The sequence below is a fragment of the Coregonus clupeaformis genome, chromosome 9, assembly GCF_020615455.1.
Source record: "Coregonus clupeaformis isolate EN_2021a chromosome 9, ASM2061545v1, whole genome shotgun sequence".
Lineage (NCBI taxonomy): Eukaryota > Metazoa > Chordata > Actinopteri > Salmoniformes > Salmonidae > Coregonus > Coregonus clupeaformis.
Window position 1 is genome coordinate 26,455,268 of NC_059200.1, and position 22,559 is coordinate 26,477,826.

The 22,559-nt window shown below is 44.0% G+C and overlaps 1 protein-coding gene across 3 annotated transcripts in view; it reads left to right on the top strand.

Annotated features, from left to right (window-relative positions):
* LOC121574132 (CAP-Gly domain-containing linker protein 1-like) overlaps positions 1-22,400 on the top strand; it is a 50,475-nt gene extending 28,075 nt beyond the window's left edge. For 2 of the 3 annotated variants that reach the window (XM_041886744.2, XM_041886747.2), the window contains 6 exons: positions 10,906-11,012; positions 16,266-16,277; positions 19,002-19,089; positions 19,242-19,460; positions 19,638-19,750; positions 19,916-22,400. In XM_041886744.2, coding sequence (XP_041742678.1) covers positions 10,906-11,012; positions 16,266-16,277; positions 19,002-19,089; positions 19,242-19,460; positions 19,638-19,750; positions 19,916-20,150 — 774 coding nt within the window. In that variant the 3' untranslated portion in view covers positions 20,151-22,400. The remainder of the gene's footprint in view (positions 1-10,905; positions 11,013-16,265; positions 16,278-19,001; positions 19,090-19,241; positions 19,461-19,637; positions 19,751-19,915) is intronic. The other variant, XM_041886746.2, reaches the window with a different exon arrangement.
* The last annotated feature ends 159 nt before the right edge of the window (positions 22,401-22,559 follow it).

Below are 22,559 nucleotides of genomic sequence, written 5' to 3' on the forward strand. Positions count from 1 at the left end.
TCTGCACACAATACCCCATAATGACAGAGTGAAAACAGGTTTTTGGACATTTTTGCTAATTTATTGAAAATTAAATACAGGAATCTCTCGTCACACCCATGAGTCAATACTTTGTAGCAGCACCGTTGGCAGCGATTACAGCTGTGAGTCTTTCTGGGTAAGTCTAAGAGCTTTCCATACCTGGATTGTGGAACATTTGCCCATTATTCTTTTCAAAATTCTTCAAGCTCTGTCAAATTGATTGTTGATCATTGCTAGACAACCATTTTCAGGTCTTGCCATAGATTTTCAAGTAGATTTAAGTCAAAACTAACTCGGCCACTCAGGAACATTCACTGTCTTCTTGGTAACTCCAGTGTAGATTTTGACTTGTGTTTTAGGTTATTGTCCTGCTGAAAGGCGAATTAATCTCCCAGTGTCTGTTGGAAAGCAGACTGAACCAGGTTTTCCTCTAGGATTTTGCCTGTGCTTAGCTCCATTCCGTTAATTTTTTTATCCTGAAAAACTCCCCAGTCCTTAATGATTACAAGCATACCCATAACATGATGCAGCCACCAATATACTTTAAAATATGGAGAGTGGTACTCAGTAATGTGTTGTATTGGATTTGCCCCGAACATAACACTGTATTCAGGACAAAAAGTTAATTGCTTTGCCACATTTTTCTATTCTGTACAGGCTTCCTTCTTTTCACTCTGTCAATTAGGTTAATATTGTGGAGTAACTATAATGTTGTTGATCAATCCTCAGTTTTCTCCTATCACAGCCATTCAACTCTGTAACTGTTTTAAAGTCACCATTTGCCTCAGGGTGAAATCCCTGAGCGGTTTCCTTCCTCTCCGGCAACTGAGTTAGGAAGGACGTCTGTGTCTTTGTAGTGTCTGGGTATATTGATACACCATCCAAAGTGTAATTAATAACTTCACCATGCTCAAAGGGATATTCAATGTCTTATTTATTTATTTAATTTTCTTACCCATCTAGAAGGTGCCCTTCTTTACGAGGCATTGGAAAACCTCCCTGGTCTTTGTGTTTTTTTCTTTGTTTGAAATTCACTGCTCGACTAAGGGACCTTACAGATAATTGTGTGTGGGGTACAGAGATGCATGAGGTAGTAATTCAGACATCATGTTAAACACTATTATTGCACACATTGAGTCCATGCAACTTATTATGTGACTTTTTCAGCACATTTTTGCTCCTGTACTTATTTTGGCTTGCCATAACAAAGGTGTTGAATACTTATTGACTCAAGACATTTAAGCTTTTCATTTGTAATGAATTTGTAAACATTTTGAAAAACATAATTCCACTTTGACAAAACATCTACATTTTATCAATTTTAAATTCAGGCTGAAACACAACAAAATGTGGGAAAAGTCAAAGGGTGTGAATACTTTCTGAAGGCACTGTATAGGTAGGGATAAAGTGACTAGGCAACAGGATAGATAATACAGTAGCAGCAGCGTATGTGATGAGTTAAAAGAGTTAGTGCAAAAAGGGTCAATGCAGATAGTCCGGGTAGCTATTGGTTAACTATTTAACTAACTATTTAGCAGTATTATGGCTTGGGGGTAGAAGCTGTTCAGGGTCCTGTTGGTTCCAGACTTGGTGCATCGGTACCACTTGCCGTGCGGTAGCAGAGAGAACAGTCTATGACTTGGGTGGCTGGAGTTAGTGAACATTTTTAAGGCCTTCCTCTGACACTGCCTTGTATAGAGGTCCTGGATGGCAGGGAGCTTGGTCCCAATGATGTACTGGCTGTACCCACGACCATGTGTAGCGTCTTGCGGTCGGATGCCAAGCAGTTGCCATACCAAGTGGCGATGCAGCCAGTCAAGATGCTCTCAATGGTGCAGCTATTCAGCTTAGCCGCAAAATATAACATAGACCTTTTGAATATGCCTGAGTCTTTTGAATATAAAGAATAGGAATACTGAAAGGAGGCTGAAAGAGGTCCATCTTGAAGAGGGATCAGATGTGGTGCTGATGAGATTATAAAAAGATTATAAAAATCCCTTTAAATAGAGAGGCTGTTGGAAAGCAGTGGAGTGCAGTGGTTTTATTTCTGTGAAGGGTGCTTAGCCTCGCACGCACACAAGCACGCACGCACAAACACACACACACACGCACAAACACACACGCACACTCTTTCTTTCTCGTTCTCTTTCACTCTCTCAAACTCGCACTCACTTTTATTCTAACACGTTATTTTAAGTGCTGCGGTGCTCATACTGCCCTCTCTCTCCTCCCTCTCCTCTCCTCTCCTCTCCTCTCCTCTCCTCTCTCTCCTTCCTCTCATCTCTCTCCTCCATCTCCTCCCTCTCCTCCCTCTCCTCCATCTCCTCCATCTCCCCCCTCTCCTCCCTCTCCTCTCATCTCCTCCCTCTCATCTCCTCTCCTCCATCTCCTCCTTCTCCTCCCTCTCCTCTCCTCTCCTCCATCTCCTCCATCTCCTCCCTCTCCTCTCCTCTCCTCCATCTCCTCCCTCTCCTCTGCACCCGCAGGCTGTGATGTAATCATGCACATGTCAGTGCGAGCCACAGCAGCTGTGTGTGTGCCCCATGCATGGATGGGCAAAACATTACATTACTTGTACACACACTCATATGTAGACTACTGCATATCGTCACTGTCTGATGAAAACCTCGTAACTCAATTTTTGCCAATTATTCTTTTTCTTTTACATTTATTGAAATGTACTCCCCTCAATGTACTCTGAACATTTCATGACTCTATGACCAAGAAAATGTGTTCAAAATAGCTTCTAAAGTTTCATAATTGTATGTTTGTTAATGGGAATATATGTGAATTTTTTCAATTTACTGAAAAGTTTCTGTTTTGGAGATGAGAGGTTTTCATCAGACAGCAACTATGTGCTTGTCAGTTATATGGAGCAACAGTGTTGGACAGACCCAGCGATGGCTATTTTGCCTCTTTGAGAACGAACATATGTGATTTGCTTATCTTTGAAAAGGATTGGTTGATCTTTGAGAGGAATACTTTCTGATTGGGTGATTGTCACGATCGTTGAGAGACGGGTCAGACCAAGGTGCAGCGTGGTATGCGTACATATTTATTAATGACGATAAACACTTGACAAAATAACAAAAGCAACGTAACGTGAAGTCCTATGGGCTATACTCACAACAAGCCTAACACAAACACGAGTCAAGATCCCACAACTAAGGTAGGCAACATGGCTACCTAAGTATGATCCCCAATCAAAGACAATGAGTGACAGCTGCCTCTGATTGGGAATTACACCCAGCCAAACATAGAAATACACATACTAGATCCTAAACATAGAATCTAATAACATAGATCTCAACCTGAACTCACACCCTGACCCAACCAACAAGAGTTCTCTCGATCAGGGCGTGACAGTACCCCCCCATTTTTTTTATTGGGGCTGCTTCTCGGGCTTTCTTCGTGACCGAGTCCTTTTGAGTCGCCGTTTCTCCTCTCCTGCCTGGGCTTCCTCCTTCGCCCAGGGTCCTCTACCAGCCAATATCTCCTCCCAAGTCCAAAATGTCTTTCCCACCTGTGTCCAGGGTATCTGCTGCTCCTGGGCACGCTGCTTGGTCCGTTGGTGGTGGGATCTTCTGTCACGATCGTTGAGAGACGGGTCAGACCAAGGTGCAGCGTGGTATGCGTACATATTTATTAATGACGATAAACACTTGACAAAACCACAAAAGCAACGTAACGTGAAGTCCTATGGGCTATACTCACAACATTCCTAACAGGAACACAAACACGAGTCAAGATCCCACAACTAAGGTAGGCAACATGGCTACCTAAGTATGATCCCCAATCAGAGACAACGAGCGACAGCTGCCTCTGATTGGGAATTACACCCAGCCAAACATAGAAATACACATTCTAGATCCTAAACATAGAATCTAATAACATAGATCTCAACCTGAACTCACACCCTGACCCAACCAACAAGAGTTCGGTGCCCAGTCCAGCTCCGGTCAGCGGCTCCATTCCAGTGCCAGGGCAATCCGCTCTACTGGAGGGAGGCAACCCTCTCTTTACCTTTATGCAGGGCCATGTACAGTGCATTCGGAAAGTATTCAGACCTCTTGACTTTTTCCAAAATGTGTCACGTTACAGCCTTATTCTAAAATTGATTAAATAGTTTATCCCTCTCATCAATCTGCACACAATACCCCATAATGACAAAGCAAAAACAGTTTTTTCGAAATCTTTGCTAATTTATATATAATTAAAACAAAAAAAGATATCACATTTACATAAGTATTCAGACCCTTTACTCAGTACTTTGTTGAAGCACCTTTGGCAGTGATTACAGCCTCGAGTCTTCTAGGGTATGACGCTACAAGCTTGCCACCTGTATTTGGGGAGTTTCTCCCATTCTTCTCTGCAGATCCTCTGTCAGGTTGGATGGGGAGCGTCGCTGCACAGCTATTTTCAGGTCTTTCCAGAGATGTTCGATCGGGTTCAAGTCCGGGCTCTGGCTGGGCCACTCAAGGACATTCAGAGACTTGTCCCGAAGCCACTCCTGCATTGTGTTGCCTGTGTGCTTAGGGTCGTTGTCCTTTTGCAACGTGAACCTTCACCCCAGTCTGAGGTCCTGAGCGCTCTGGAGCAGGTTTTCATCACTGATCACTGCACCTGTACACAGCCCATCTGTAATTAGCCCACCCAACTACCTCATCCCCATATTGTTATTTACATTGTTATTTATTTTGCTCAGTTGCACCCCAGTATCTCTATTTGCACATCATCTTCTGCACATCTATCATTCCAGTGTTAATACTAAATTTTAATTATTTTGCACTATGGCCTATTTATTGCCTTACCTCCATAACTTACTACATTTGCACACACTGTATATAGATTTTCTATTGTGTTATTGACTGTACATTTATTCCATATGTAACTCTGTGTTGTTGTTGTTTTTATCGCACTGCTTTGCTTTATCTTGGCCAGGTCACAGATGTAAATGAGAACTTGTTCTCAACTGGCTTACCTGGTTAAATAAAGGTGAAATAAAAAAAATAAAAGGATCTCTCTGTACTTTGCTCCGTTCGTCTTTCCCTCTATCCTGACTAGTCTACCAGTCCCTGCCGCTGAAAAAAACATCCCCACAGCATGATGCTGCCACCACCATGCGTCACCGTAGGGATGGTGCCAGGTTTCCTCCAGACGTGACGTTTGGCATTCAGGCCAAAGAGTTCAATCTTGGTTTCATCAGACCAGAGAATCTTGATTCTCATGGTCTGAGAGTCCTTTACGTGCCTTTTGGCAAACTCCAAGCGGGACGTCATGTGCCTTTTACTGAGGAGTGGCTTCCTGAGAGTGGCCACTCTACCATAAAGTCCTGATTGGTGGAGTGCTGCAGAGATGGTTGTCTTTCTGGAAGGTTCTCCCATCTCCACAGAGGAACTCTGGAGCTCTGTCAGAGTGACTATCAGGACCACCTCCCTGACCAAGGCCCTTCTCCCGCAATTGCTCAGTTTGGCCGGGAAGTCTGCTGTTGGAAGAGTCTTGGTGGTTCCAAATGTCTTCCATTTAAGAATGATGGAGGCTACTGTGTTCTTGGGGACCTTCAATGCTGCAGAAATTAGAGATCTATAGATCTACCTACAGTGGCTTGCGAAAGTATTCACCCCCCTTGGCATTTTTCCTATTTTGTTGCCTTACAACCTGGAATTAATATGGATTTTTGGGGGGTTTGTATCATTTCATTTACACAACATGCCTACCACTTTGAAGATGCAAAAAATATTCGGCGTTCGTCGTCACCGGCCTTCTAGCCACTTCCGCTCCTCATCTCATCATTCCATTTGTTTTGTCTTGTTTATTACACACACCTGGTTCATATCCCCTCATCAGTACCTATATACAGTTGAAGTCGGACGTTTACATACAGCTTAGCCAAATACATTTAAACTCAGTTTTTCACAATTCCTGACATTAAATCCTAGTAAAAATTCCCTGTCTTAGGTCAGTTAGGATCACCACTTTATTTTAAGAATGTGAAATGTCAGAATAATAGTAGAGAGTGATTTATTTCAGCTTTAATTTCTTTCATCACATTCCCAGTGGGTCAGAAGTAAAACATACACTCAATTAGTATTTGGTAGCATTGCCTTTAAATTGTTTAACTTGGGTCAAACGTTTCAGGTAGCCTTCCACAAGCTTCCCACAATAAGTTGGGTGAATTTTGGCCCATTCCTCCTGACAGAGCTGGTGTAACTGAGTCAGGTTTGTAGGCCTCCTTGCTCGCACACGCCTTTTCTGTTCTGCCCACAAATGTTCTATAGGATTGAGGTCAGGGCTTTGTGATGGCCACTCCAATACCTTGACTTTGTTGTCCTTAAGCCATTTTGCCACAACTTTGGAAGTATGCTTGGGGTCATTGTCCATTTGGAAGACCCATTTGCGACCGAGCTTTAACTTCCTGACTGATGTCTTGAGATGTTGCTTCAATATATCCACAATTTTCCTTCCTCATGATGCCATCTATTTTGTGAAGTGCACCAGTCCCTCTTGCAGCAAAGCACCCCCACAGCATGATGCTGCCACCCCCGTGCTTCACGGTTGGGATGGTGTTCTTCGGATTGCAAGCAAACCCTTTTTCCTCCAAACATAACGATGGTCATTATGGCCAAACAGTTCTATTTTTGTTTCATCAGACCAGAGGACATTTCTCAAAAAAGTACGATCTTTGTCCCCATGTGCAGTTGCAAACCGTAGTCTGGCTTTTTTATGGCGGTTTTGGAGCAGTGGCTTCTTCCTCGCTGAGCGGCCTTTCAGTTTATGTCGATATAGGACTCGTTTTACTGTGGATATAGATACTTTTGTACCGGTTTCCTCCAGCATCTTCACAAGGTCCTTTGCTGTTGTTCTGGGATTTATTTGCACATTTCGCACCTAAGTACGTTAATCTCTAGGAGACAGAACGCGTCTCCTTCCTGAGCGGTATGACGGCTGCATGGTCCCATGGTGTTTATACTTGCGTACTATTGTTTGAACAGATGAACGTGGTACCTTCAGGCGTTTGGAAATTGCTCCCAAGGATGAACCAGACTTGTGGAGGTCTACAATTTTTTTTCTGAGGTCTTGGCTGATTTATTTTGATTTCCACATGATGTCAAGCAAAGAGGCACTGCGTTTGAAGGTAGACCTTGAAATTCATCCACAGGTACACCTCCAATTGACTCAAATGATGTCAATTAGCCTATCAGAATTTTCTAAAGCCATGACATCATTTTCTGGAATTTTCCAAGCTGTTTAAAGGCACAGTCAACTTAGTGTATGTAAACTTCTGACCCACTGGAATTGTGATACAGTGAATTATAAGTGAAATAATCTGTCTGTAAACAATTGTTGGAAAAAGTACTTGTGTCATGCACAAAGTAGATGTCCTAACCGACTTGCCAAAACTATAGTTTGTTAACAAGAAATGTGTGGAGTCGTTGAAAAACGAGTTTTAATGACTCCAACCTAAGTGTATGTAAACTTCCGACTTCAACTGTAAGTGTTCCCTCTGCCCCCTTGTCTTTGTGTGTGATTGTTTATTGTGGAAGTATTATAGCTCGGTGGAGCTACATTGTATTTGTATCGCCGGGATATTCACCCGTGTGCCTTGTTTTCTCCAGTGCGCCGTATTTACCGCACTGGAGTGTATTACGCATTTATGCGTACCACTGTGTTCCTGATTAAATTATATATTCTGTGATTTACCCTCCTGCGTCTGACTCTGTCCGAAATCACCCCCCCACATAGGCCATTCCAAGACATTTAAATGTTTCCCCTTAAACCACTCGAGTGTTGCTTTAGTAGTATGCTTAGGGTCATAACCCTCCGTCCCAGTCTCAAATCTCTGGAAGACTGAAACAGGTTTCCCTCAAGAATTTCCCTGTATTTAGCGCCATCCATCATTCCGCCAGACATAGTGTTTTCCTTGATGGCCAAAAAGCTCAATTTTAGTCTCATCTGACCAGAGTACCTTCTTCCATATGTTTGGGGAGTCTCCCACATGGCCTTTGGCGAACACCAAATGTGTTTGCTTTTTTGTTCTTTAAGCAATGGCTTTATTCTGGCCACTCTTCCGTAAAGCCCAGCTCTGTGGAGTGTACGGCTTAAAGTGGTCCTATGGACAGATACTCCAATCTCCGCTGTGGAGCTTTGCTGCTCCTTCAGGGTTATCTTTGGTCTTTTTGTTGCCTCTCTGATTAATGCCCTCCTTACCTGGTCCGTGAGTTTTGGTGGGCGGCCCTGGCTTGGCAAGTTTGTTGTGGTGCCATATTCTTTCAATTTTTTTATAATGGATTTAATGGTGCTCCGTGGGATGTTCAAAGTTTCGGATATTTTTTTATAACCCAACCGTGATCTGTACTTCTCCACAACTTTGTCCCTGACCTGTTTGGAGAGCTCCTTTGTCTTCATGGTGCCGCTTGCTTGGTGGTGCCCCTTGCTTAGTGGTGTTGCAGACTCTGGGGCCTTTCAGAACAGGTGTATGTATACTGAGATCATGTGACAGATCATGTGACACTTAGATTGCACACAGGTGGACTTTATTTAACTAATTATGTGACTTCTGAAGGTAATTGGTTGCACCAGAACTTATTTAGGGGCTTCATAGCAAAGGGGGTGAATACATATGCACGCACCACTTTTCCGTTATTTATTTCTTAGAATGTTTTGAAACAAGTTATTTTTTTCATTTCACTTCACCAATTTGGACTATTTTGTGTATGTCCATTACATGAAATCCAAATAAAAATCCATTTAAATTACAGGTTGTAATGCAACAAAATAGGAAAAACGCCAAGGGGGATGAATACTTTTGCAAGGCACTGTATTTATCTTGGATCACTACTGTTGGTCTTTCAGTCAGTCAACTGGTTGGGACGTGGGAGGCTGATTGATTGAAGGGTTTTCTGACAGACTGTGAACGAAGTGTGAAGATGGGACCGATAGAGTCCAGCAGTGTCTGTGACTGTGTGTGTCTGTGTGCATTGCATGACTAAGTGAGGGAGTCAGAGATTATGAATTTCTGTGAGTGAGTGATATTGGGTGTGCCAGAAAGAGAGAAAGTGAGTGTGTGTGTGTGTGGGTGAGGGAGGGAGGAGGAGCCTGTTGGGACTTACATAATGAAGACGCTGCGCCTCTCTGTTGCGTGTGTGAGCCAGCCAGCTAGCGAGCGTGTGCTGAAGCGACACACACACACACACACACATTCTTTCTCTTACCTCTCTCTCTCTGGCGGGCGCAGTAGGGGGTGGGAGCTGATGGTTTATTGATGGGGAGGCTGCATTATTGTGTGTGTCACTGGGAGAGAACACTGGGATAGGATAGGGTTATTGACATTTAGAGGGACAGTCCTGCCACTGGGATAGACCGACAGACCAGTACTGGGAGAGAGAGAGAGAGAGAGAGAGCTCTGACAGAGGACCACACTGTAGGGTAGAACTGTGCAGGCATGGATGTGGCTGCTCTGCAGCAGGGCTATCCAGGCAGCGTCTACTCCTCTCACTACCAGGTAAACACAGCTGTTCTGTTCCTCGCATCAGATTTCTTACATCTGTGTGTCGTCATTCAAATGGAATGTTGATGTTTTAGCTGATTGTTTTTTAGTTCAACCCTGTGTTTCAATCTGCTGCAGTTGTCTTCTATTTGGGGGCGATTTGTTCTTGAACGGTAATTGAGGGAGGATGACTGAGGATGATTTGAATATGAAAGTACATGAGGTTACTGATTTAGATTATTGTATTTTTAGGAAGAGAGATTGTCGTTTTTGCCTTTGGGACTGAGGATCAGTTTGTTGTCTGGTTGTTTGTATCTTGTTGGATGTGTGTGTGTGGGCGGCCCGTGGGTGATTTTCTTTGGCCCCCCAAGTTTTCAATAAAAAAAAAAAATGTGTTTAGTTGTTGGACATTACATTTATTTTAAATAAGAAATCTGTTCCCAAGTATCCCCACACATAAATAGAGAGTCATATGTGATCATATCCCAATGTAATCAAGGTTTGAAATGATTCTGTTTTCGTCAAATACTATGTCGGTTTGGGCTTCTTGCGGTCAATTTGCAGTGTACAAATTATTTATAATTATGTTCCAGCAACCCGACCATCCGCTCAACAAAGAATCGGCCCGTGGCTGAATGTAATTGGGGACCCCTGTCTTGGTAGTAGTGAAAGCTTAAAAGGACTTTAAGTTTGACTCATGATCTGAACGCTCATGGTTTGATACCCCCTGTGCTGCTGTCCCTTTAGGAACCAACATTATCTTTTAGTCATTATCATTATCTCTGCATGGTCTCTGCTGGCTTTGCCTCAGAGCAACCGTCTCCTCCCTAATGGTGGTTTAACTGACGATGGAGGAACCATCTCCTCCCTAATGGTGGTTTAACTGACGATGGAGGAACCATCTCCTCCCTAATGGTGGTTTAACTGACGATGGAGGAGCCGTCTCCTCCCTAATGGTGGTTTAACTGACGATGGAGGAACCATCTCCTCCCTAAGGGTGGTTTAACTGAAGATGCCAAGTCTCACAAATCTATACATATTTTTCTGATGAGCTGGGAATAAAGAATAAAGAAACAAAATAATGCTTGGACATTGATGCTAGATGTGACTCCATCCCTCACACACTCACAGTATGTCTCTGTACCTATGTTTGGCAGACAGCTCATATAATGAGTAATGTTTATCTTTGTGTACTGAGGAAGCGGCTGTTCCAGTGGAGCAGCGTAACGCAGCACTGTGGCTTCATGTTAATGTCCGTGACTAAGACTGTTAGAGAGGCGTGAAGAAGAGACAGCTTTTTCTGTTGACTGTTTACTGTGTGTCTAAATCTCTCTCTCTCTATTGTCTGTCTCTGTCCTTCCTTTCATCTTTCCATCCATCCGTGGATCATCTTCCAGCTCGAGGCGCTGAAACAGCAGAATTCCAAATTCCAGGAAGAACTCAGTCTCTCGCAGGAGCGGAGCAGCTCAGAAAGCCAGCACATCAGAACTCTGTGCAAGGAAATGTGAGTATGGCTGAAGGTTCTTACACTTGCTTGTTGCTTGCACATCATGGTTGATGGAATGTTTGTGTGAATGGCTGAAACTAGAGTATTGGAATATTGTGCTAGTAAAAATGAGTAGAACTAGAACTAGGAGTACCAGCATATTGGAATTCTGTGCATGGAAATGATTGGTTCTTCAGCAGATACGGTGGCATTCAGCGTTCAATTTATACATTGACTACAGACTGCCCTGGAAACAGCGACTAAACCCAACATGCCAGCTTTTTTGGGCCCAAAACACACAGGAGGAGAGGAGTATATGTTATGTGGCTTTGAGGTGTTTCAGAGTGTGGGTTAGACCAGTGCATCAGAAGCCGTGCAGGGAAACGTGAGAGAGGCTCATATCAAAGTCTTACTCAAATAGTCATAGACTCATATATAAATCTTACTCATGCTGCTTACTCATACTGATGATATGGCCGTGACACACAGAGAGAGTGAGAGATTGAGCGGTAGATTGAGAGAAAAATCGAACGATCGAGAGATGGAGTGGGAGATTTAAGAGGGAGATCATTAGAAAGATTGAGAGAGCTTTAAGTACAATTCACTTGTATAGTCAGTCTGTAATACCAGTGTGTAAGCATGCTGTGTAGAACGTAGTCTTCTGGTATTAGAACCTAAAAACCAGTAACCAGTTATGATGACATAGTTTCCTCTGTGCCTTACTAGACAGCAGTATGCTACTGTATGTACAGGTATGTAGGGAAGCTGCTACAGAGAGAGAAAGACAGTCCATATGAATCTAGGCTCCTCTCTTTGTTATGGTGAGCGTCATGCATGACGTAGGGTTCTATTTATAGGTCTGTGTGTGCATGAGTGCACACGTCTGTGTGTGTACATGTTGGTGTGCATGTATGCATGTTTAACGTTGTGTGTGTGTGTGTGTGTGTGTGTGTGTGTGTGTGTGTGTGTGTGTGTGTGTGTGTGTGTGTGTGTGTGTGTGTGTGTGTGTTTGTGTGTGTGTGTCATCAGGTCCTTTATTATTCACTTTGTCCTGATTCATCTATTAGTGGCCATACATCTTTCTTCTCCTTCACTCATCCCTCTCTCCCTCCATCCTATAGAGACAGACTCATCCCTCTCTCCCTCCATCCTATAGAGACAGACTCATCCCTCTCTCCCTCCATCCTATAGAGACAGACTCATCCCTCTCCCTCCATCCGATAGAGACAGACTCATCCCTCTCCCTCCATCCTATAGAGACAGACTCATCCCTCTCTCCCTCCATCCTATAGAGACAGACTCATCCCTCTCTCCCTCCATCCTATAGAGACAGACTCATCCCTCTCCCTCCATCCTATAGAGACAGACTCATCCCTCTCTCCCTCCATCCTATAGAGACAGACTCATCCCTCTCTCCCTCCATCCTATAGAGACAGACTCATCCCTCTCCCTCCATCCGATAGAGACAGACTCATCCCTCTCTCCCTCCATCCTATAGAGACAGACTCATCCCTCTCTCCCTCCATCCGATAGAGACAGACTCATCCCTCTCCCTCCATCCGATAGAGACAGACTCATCCCTCTCCCTCCATCCTATAGAGACAGACTCATCCCTCTCTCCCTCCATCCTATAGAGACAGACTCATCCCTCTCTCCCTCCATCCTATAGAGACAGACTCATCCCTCTCCCTTCATCCTATAGAGACAGACTCATCCCTCTCTCCCTCCATCCTATAGAGACAGACTCATCCCTCTCTCCCTCCATCCTATAGAGACAGACTCATCCCTCTCCCTCCATCCTATAGAGACAGACTCATCCCTCTCTCCCTCCATCCTATAGAGACAGACTCATCCCTCTCTCCCTCCATCCGATAGAGACAGACTCATCCCTCTCCCTCCATCCTATAGAGACAGACTCATCCCTCTCCCTCCATCCTATAGAGACAGACTCATCCCTCTCCCTCCATCCTATAGAGACAGACTCATCCCTCTCTCCCTCCATCCTATAGAGACAGACTCATCCCTCTCTCCCTCCATCCTATAGAGACAGACTCATCCCTCTCCCTCCATCCGATAGAGACAGACTCATCCCTCTCCCTCCATCCGATAGAGACAGACTCATCCCTCTCCCTCCATCCTATAGAGACAGACTCATCCCTCTCCCTCCATCCTATAGAGACAGACTCATCCCTCTCTCCCTCCATCCTATAAAGAGACAGACTCATCCCTCTCTCCCTCCATCCTATAAAGAGACAGACTCATCCCTCTCTCCCTCCGTCCTATAGAGACAGACTCATCCCTCTCTCCCTCCATCCTATAAAGAGACAGACTCATCCCTCTCTCCCTCCATCCTATAGAGACATACTCATCCCTCTCCCTCCATCCTATAGAGACAGACTCATCCCTCTCTCCCTCATCCTATAAAGAGACAGACTCATCCCTCTCTCCCGCCATCCTATAGAGACAGACTCATCCCTCTTCCTCCATCCTATAAAGAGACAGACTCATCCCTCTCTCCCTCCATCCTATAGAGACAGACTCATCCCTCTCTCCCTCCATCCTATAAAGAGACAGACTCATCCCTCTCTCCCTCCATCCTATAAAGAGACAGACTCATCCCATCCCTCTCTCCCTCCATCCTATAAAGAGACAGACTCATCCCTCTCTCCCTCCATCATATAGAGACAGACTCATCCCTCTCTCCCTCCATCCTATAAAGAGACAGACTCATCCCTCTCTCCCTCCATCCTATAAAGAGACAGACTCATCCCTCTCTCCCTTCATCCTATAAAGAGACAGACTCATCCCTCTCTCCCTCCATCCTATAAAGAGACAGACTCATCCCTCTTTCCCTTAATCCTATAAAGAGACAGACTCATCCCTCTCTCCCTTCATCCTATAAAGAGACAGACTCATCCCTCTCTCCCTCCATCCTATAAAGAGACAGACTCATCCCTCTCTCCCTCCATCCTATAAAGAGACAGACTCATCCCTCTCTCCCTTCATCCTAAAAAGAGACAGACTCATCCCGCTCTCCGTTCATCCTATGAAGAGACACTCATATCTCTCTCCCTTCATCCTATAAAGAGACAGACTCATCCCTCTCTCCCTACATCCTATAAAGAGACAGACTCATCCCTCTCCCTTCATCCTATAAAGAGACAGACTCATCCCTCTCTCCCTTCATCCTATAAAGAGAGACTCATCCCTCTCTCCCTTCATCCTCTAAAGAGACAGACTCATCCCTCTCCCTTCATCCTATAAAGAGACAGACTCATCCCTCTCTCCCTCCATCCTATAAAGAGACAGACTCATCCCTCTCTCCCTCCATCCTATAAAGAGACAGACTCATCCCTCTCTCCCTTCATCCTATAAAGAGACAGACTCATCCCTCTCCCTTTATCCTATAAAGAGACAGACTCATCCCTCTCTCCCTCCATCCTATAAAGAGACAGACTCATCCCTCTCTCCCTCCATCCTATAAAGAGACAGACTCATCCCTCTCTCCCTTCATCCTATAAAGAGACAGACTCATCCCTCTCCCTTTATCCTATAAAGAGACAGACTCATCCCTCTCCCTCCATCCTATAAAGAGACAGACTCATCCCTCTCTCCCTTCATCCTATAAAGAGACAGACTCATCCCTCTCTCCCTTCATCCTATAAAGAGACAGACTCATCTCTCTCTCCCTTCATCCTATAAAGAGACAGACTCATCCCTCTCTCCCTCCATCCTATAAAGAGACAGACTCATCCCTCTCTCCCTCCATCCTATAAAGAGACAGACTCATCCCTCTCTCCCTTCATCTTATAAAGAGACAGACTCATCCCTCTCTCCCTTCATTCTATAAAGAGACAGACTCATCCCTCTCTCCCTTCATCCTATAAAGAGACAGACTCATCCCTCTCTCCCTTCATCCTATAAAGAGACAGACTCATCCCTCTCCCTTCATCCTATAAAGAGACAGACTCATCCCTCTCTCCCTCCATCCTATAAAGAGACAGACTCATCTCTCTCTCCCTTCATCCTATAAAGAGACAGACTCATCCCTCTCTCCCTTCATCCTATAAAGAGACAGACTCATCCCTCTCTCCCTCCATCCTATAAAGAGACAGACTCATCCCTCTCTCCCTCCATCCTATAAAGAGACAGACTCATCCCTCTCTCCCTTCATCCTATAAAGAGACAGACTCATCCCTCTCCCTTCATCCTATAAAGAGACAGACTCATCCCTCTCTCCCTCCATCCTATAAAGAGACAGACTCATCCCTCTCTCCCTCCATCCTATAAAGAGACAGACTCATCCCTCTCTCCCTCCATCCTATAAAGAGACAGACTCATCCCTCTCTCCCTCCATCCTATAAAGAGACAGACTCATCCCTCTCTCCCTCCATCCTATAAAGAGACAGACTCATCCCTCTCTCCCTCCATCCTATAAAGAGACAGACTCATCCCTCTCTCCCTTCATTCTATAAAGAGACAGACTCATCCCTCTCTCCCTTCATCCTATAAAGAGACAGACTCATCCCTCTCTCCCTCCATCCTATAAAGAGACAGACTCATCCCTCTCTCCCTCCATCCTATAAAGAGACAGACTCATCTCTCTCTCCCTTCATCCTATAAAGAGACAGACTCATCCCTCTCTCCCTTCATCCTATAAAGAAACAGACTCATCCCTCTCTCCCTCCATCCTATAAAGAGACAGACTCATCCTTCTCTCCCTCCACCCATAAGATAAATACTATGAGTTGTTATATAATCACATCTTCTCCTAGAACCGCCTGCCTCCAACATGGCTGCGCCGTGCATCGCATGACCTCCATGATGTGTGCATTTGCACAGGCCTGCAAGCACATGTCTGTGCACATGTTTGTGGGTGTGTGTGAGAGCGAGCAAGCGCAGCTTTGTGCTGCCAGAGACATCTCGTCTGGGAGAATAGCAGAGATACTGTGTGCTGTAAATAGATTGTTATTTCTGTATAAATGTGTTGTTATTGATGTTGATTGCCCTTTATTAGAAAGTACCTCTAGATATAATGCATGTTTAATGTTATTGAGTGTCACAAATGTTGACTGTCACTGGAAGGCAACTCACCCCTTTCTCCCTTATTCTCTCTCTCTCTCTCTCTCTCTCTCTCTCTCTCTCTCTCTCTCTCTCTCTCTCTCTCTCTCTCTCTCTCTCTCTCTCTCTCTCTCTCTCTCTCTCTCTCTCTCTCTCTCTCTCTCTCTCTCTCTCTCTCTCTCTCTCTCTCTCTCTCCCTCCCTCTCCCAGTGCTGCAGACAGGTAAGACATTTATGGCACAATCTTTTCTCTGCTGTCTTAGGTAGACCGGGTTGAGTGTAAACATTTTCAGTGTTTCTGTTTCTCTGTCTGCATGATGACAGGATTTACAGATGTCTTTGTATATCCCTTCACTAACACTTGTAATGACAGGAGATGAGAAGGGAAGAAAGGATGGAGGTAGGGGAGGGGAGAGGAGAGGAGAGGAGGGGAGGGGAGGAAAAAAAGTTGGGGTGGAGATGAGAGGGAATGGGAGGAGAAAGGAGGGGAAGGGAGAAGAGAGGAGGATGGTGTCAGAAAGGTTATTTAAGCCATAGGGAAATGATGAGAGGAAGGTTATGTAGAGCAGAACTAATCAGTCAGGAGACATCAGGGGAATGTTTCACACCCAGAGTCAGTTATGATCTGTGATTCACTCTGCTTCTGCAATAGGAGTGCCCTGGGTGGTCCCATGGTTTCCATAGTGAAATTGACTACAAAGATGGCGCTCGATTCCTTGTGAAACTACAGTACAAATTGATATAAGCATTTCCTATCCCTTTGTCCAACACTACAAAGTATGTTCATTTGAGTGACTGATCATTTCAGAAATGTGTGAAGACTGTGTTGACTTGACAATAGAACATTATGAAATGGAATTTCTTGTGCCAGGGAAGGTTTCACGAAGTCAATGGAATTGCATGTAGGGAATAGTTGAAAACATGATTTACTAGCAAAGCAACTGATTTTTTTTAATTTTTTTTTTAAGTGAACAATGGTTGTTTGAGAAGTTTGAGTGGCCAGGACCAAAGCTTGCATACACACAATACTGTGCAATGAGTGGAAATGCAAAATGCAGGTTTCCTTATAATGTTACTATGGAGGGTTTCACTTTATTCAGAGACAACAGATGTTTTGTCTGATGCAACATGGTGAAATGTGTTAGAATAGAAATCATGTAGATTCCAGTAACGAGGTTGACCCCGATGGCAGGGGGTTCACTCTAATGTGAAGTATGCCACCAATTGTGTTTGCTACAGATAACGTTCAGTAGGCCTACAGTGAATGAGTACATGCATGTGATTGCACATATGGTATACATACAGTACAGAATGGTCAAGCCCTGTTTACCGGAAGTGCCTGAAGAAGGGGGAGATTATTGTGCCCGTTCTTATTATACCTCGGTGAGTGTGCCACGTTGATGGAGCCGAAGACCAATTAGTGTCACCGCAGCTACATTTAGACTTCTGTTTTTTCCGAGTTTGCCTTCAAAATAAAAGTGGCAACGTGTATGATGCGAAATTAATACTTTTTTCAGCTTTGCATAATGTTAAATTATAACTATATCGGGGAAAAATCTAAACTAAAGAGAATTACTATATATAAGATAAATAGTATAAGGTATGAAAAATGAATGTACTCACTAACTGTAAGTCGCTCTGGATAAGAGCGTCTGCTAAATGACTAAAATGTAAATGTAATGATTCAGCAGCACTACCTAACCCAGACAGGAATGGATACAGATAGGATCTAGAATAGTATATATCTAGACATGTATCTATAGTACAGGCTTTGTTTAGGGAGAGACATCAAAGCTACATCAGTTGTGATTGAGGTTGTTGTTCCATGTGGTTGTATTGGATGAGACCCAGCAGGGTAATGGTTGTATTGGATGAGACCCAGCAGGGTAATGGTTGTATTGGATGAGACCCAGCAGGGTAATGGTTGTATTGGATGAGACCCAGCAGGGTAATGGTTGTATTGGATGAGACCCAGCAGGGTAATGGTTGTATTGGATGAGACCCAGCAGGGTAATGGTTGTATTGGATGAGACCCAGCAGGGTAATGGTTGTATTGGATGAGACCCAGCAGGGTAATGGTTGTATTGGATGAGACCCAGCAGGGTAATGGTTGTATTGGATGAGACCCAGCAGGGTAATGGTTGTATTGGATGAGACCCAGCAGGGTAATGGTTGTATTGGATGAGACCCAGCAGGGTAATGCCATCCACAGACAGGTTCATCCACTATAATCTGACTCCTCCCTCTGCTGCTGCTGGTCGTCACGTCTGATGGATTTCAACATGTGGATTAGTGTTGTCAGGGCTTCCCAGTGTAGTGAGTGAAAATGAGCTAACTACTGTCAGTGTGTTTTAGTGAAGCTTGTCTCACTTCCTTGAGTATCACTACAAACTATTGTGTGAAGTTTTTTACACATTAAATTGAGGTGTGAAACTCTATTATAAAAATATATTATTCATGGTAAATCAAAAGTTAAAAACATTGCGTGACGTTCCATTCAGAGACCTTCATCAGACACTGTACCGATAGAGACATGTACACACACACACACACACACACACACACACACACACACACACACACACACACACACACACACACACACACACACACACACACACACACCCCAAGTAACCCCCTGGCAATTTCAGACTATAGGCATACACTCTTCTAACGGCCATAGTCCGTTATGAGCACCAAACAAAAAACTTTATTGGGACTGTCACTGAACGAGAACTGGGGTTGAGTCCCTGTCAGTCTGCCCTCCGAATTTGCTACAACGTTCTGCTTTGTAGCCTAGGCGAACACCTTGCAAAACATCTGTGTATATTGGAAACTATTAACGATCTTATCCACACACACACACAGTACTGCACTGTTCTTGCCAGTCCCAGTGTTGCTGGGTGAGTTCTGTATTAAGCGGTTCTCTGCCTCTGTTCCTCCTCAGGGAAACTCTGTCCAACCAGGAGACAGGGGAGGAGAGAAACTTCCAGAAGACAGATGAGGACAAAGAGCTGGAGACTCTGAGGAATGAGGTATAGTGTATATACACAACTCTGGCAGACTCTGGGTCTTTTGCTGAAGAAATTAAGAACTTGCATTGGGTGCTATGCTTTTTCTCTGGACTGGCATAAAATAGCTGTATCTGTATATTAACTGAAACTTCTCTGTCTCCCTCTCCCTATAGATCGCGGTGCTACGAGGTGAGAACGCCATGGCCAAGACGCTGCAGACTGCCGTGGAGATGCTGGAGAGAGACAAGGCACAGCTACAGGAACGCGTCACCAGCCTGGAGCAGAGGCTCATGGGACGGCAGGTCTCCGAGGGAGGGGACAGTGGAGTGCCTTCCTCAGGTGACACAGCTCTGGACCAGTTGAGAGAAGAGAAGGAGTTTGCAGAAGGACAGGTATGATTGGCAATTAGTAATACAACTTCATCATCTGCTTGTCACTAATGCAGTATATCATTTGCATAGAAAGATATCCGCGCTTCCACCATTGTCTCTCAGTCAACCTTTCTCTTTCTTATATAAACTTGACTGCGGTCTCTCTCTTCTCTCTCTCCATCTATTTCCCTCCTTCAGATTAACTTCCTGAACAGTGTGATCGTGGACCTGCAGAGGAAGAATGAGGAGTTGAAGGTCAAGCTGAAGAAGATGGCTCTGGCGGAGTTCAACGGCAATGACGGCACTGATGGGTCAGTCTTATGACCTATAACCGCTGAACCCTAACTCCAAACTTAGTCCTTAGTTACAGTTGTTGACAGACCCCTGTAAATTCATTATTGATCATCATCTCCCTAATCACTCCTTTCCTCTCTCTCGCTCGCTCTCCCTCCTTCTCCCTTTCTCTCTGTCTCTAGTTTGGAGGAGGGTGGATCTAAGAAGGACAAGAAGGCTCCTCCTCGTCTGTTCTGTGATATCTGTGACTGTTTTGACCTCCATGACACAGAGGACTGTCCGACCCAGGCCCAGAGCCCTGACTCAGTCCCCCACTCTTCCTTCAAGGGCAAACCCGCCGACCAGCGGCCGTACTGCGACATCTGTGAGGCCTTCGGTCACTCCACAGAGTCCTGCCAGGAAGACCAGACCTTCTAGACACACTCTCATCTACTCACCCCACCCATGCCAGGCCCTAGCTTAGGACCAGGCCCTGCACAGACCACCAAACACACACCAGACTCCTTTCTCTGGGTTTTTAATAACATATTGTATTTATGTATGTCACCCACTGTCATAGTCCACTAAGATAACCCTTAATCACCTGCTACAAAATACTCTCCTACTATTTCAAATACTTCTTCTAACTCTCCTCTCCTCCCTCTCTCTAACTCTCCTCTTATCCCTCTCCTCTCTCTCTAACTCCCTCTCCTACATCCAGAGATATGCTGCTGTGGTGAAATATCAATTTTAGGATTGGAACAAAAGGAATCAGTCTTCTGTTATTAGTTCATAAAGGAATCAGTCTTCTGGTATTAGTTAATACAGGAATCAGTCTTCTGTTATTAGTTCCTAAATGAATCAGTCTTCTGTTATTAGTTCCTAAAGGAATCAGTCTTCTGTCATTAGTTCATAAAGGAATCAGTCTTCTGTCATTAGTTCATAAAGGAATCAGTCTTCTGATATTAGTTCCTAAATGAATCAGTCTTCTGTTATTAGTTCCTAAAGGAATCAGTCTTCTGTCATTAGTTCATAAAGGAATCAGTCTTCTGATATTAGTTCATTCTTTTATGTATTTGTTTGTTTTTATATACAGCATGGGTTGGTTTTTGACTTCAGTTCCTACTGAACCGGGCAAGAGGGAGGGCACTTGATGCAGACGTACGTGTGGTGAAGGGCCTGGATGCACCAGACTGGTTCACTGCTAATAGCACTATTAATGATTCATGTTTCTCTAACACATTCTGAGTCAGTGTACTGTGTCCAGGCCCTGACATGGACCCTAGGGATGTCCACTCCACACAGGGAACAGCTAGTACCACAGGACACATCTACTTGTACCACTAGGTTGCGTTCAGTAGGCACGAAATGGTAGAGAATGTTTAAGAACTGAGATATTTTGGGAAATTCTCCACAAAAAAAGCTCATTTTCAGTTTTCTGTTTTCATGCCCACTGAACATTAGCCTGGTGCTAGTTGCAAAGGTTCGCGTTTTTCGTCATGAATCTTGTTCTGGAGGCAGTTCTGCAGAGTGGTCACTAGCTGGCACAGCCACAAAGTCATAAAATCTGATTTTAACCTTAAATTAAGAACAAAAAGCAAATTTTTGTTTTAATACATTTTCACAATATAGCCAATTTTTACTTTGCAGCTGGCCTATCTAAAGGGAAATCGCTAAGTTCTGCATCCAGGACAAGACTCATAACTATTAACGTCAACCTGCGCTAGTTGCAGGCCCAAACCAAACCAAGGCAACAGGATGCCAGCCACTATTAACTTACTGCACTACTCACTTTAAAACTCCCTCTTTTAGAATACAGGACACACTTATATACTGCCATTCTAAAACAAAGATAGTCTTAACTTATTGATTTGATAATAAATGTCAAGACAGAATGGTACCTAGTAGTTACTGTCACGTTTTATGTAGATGTTTTTTATGTATTGTCTTTTAAAAACGACCTGTATAGATATACGTGTACTAGAGCTATGTACTGAAGCACACAGTTAGGATCATATTGAATCTCGCAGTGTATCAAAGATATGTATGCTAGATATATGTGACTAACCAATGACACCTGTCTTTGTAAATACCCATCAGACGTTTTCTGAAAGAACAGAATGTGTACAAGGTGCCATGGAAACAAAAGGATATTTGATGTGTATTTTATTCTTCCGCCCTGTCTTGATAGGAAACTGACCTGTACGTTGTTGTGTGATAACGCTGGATCGACTCCAGGGAACAAACTTAACACACTTGTAAAGATGTTAACTCTATAAGCACATTGTTGACTCTTTCTACTGTACTAAGTGACGTGTCTGATTAGTGCACCGTTTTCTATGTTACACTTAACGTTAAGGCATCATCTATAAAGGCTTTATAAAGGGTTTGTAGTTCATAAACCGTTATAAACCCTTTACAGATGAGGACCCTGAAAGTGGTACTGTTTTTCTATGTTCTGTATACACCTAATGATTCAATACAACAGATACTATAAAAACAAATACTCCATCTGTGGCGTCTTGAGTTTCTCTTATCTGATGATGTAAGCTATAGTCCAACAATCTATCAATAGAAGACTAAGTGGAATAAACTACAACCATATTGCGTACACCTATCCAATCCATCCTTTCAGATCTTCACGGAGTGTCCAGTGGGGAGGAGTAGGGATTGTTTCTGGACAAGACTCCTCTCTGCTCAGCCCCCCCAAGGCCGCCAGCCAGCCACCCCCTTTACTAACTAACTACCAGGCTGTTTCCATCTCTAAGACCAATAAGTACAGGAGCTGCTCATGATTCATTCATCCCCAGATCCATTACCCCTGACAGGACAAGGGGAACTGAAATA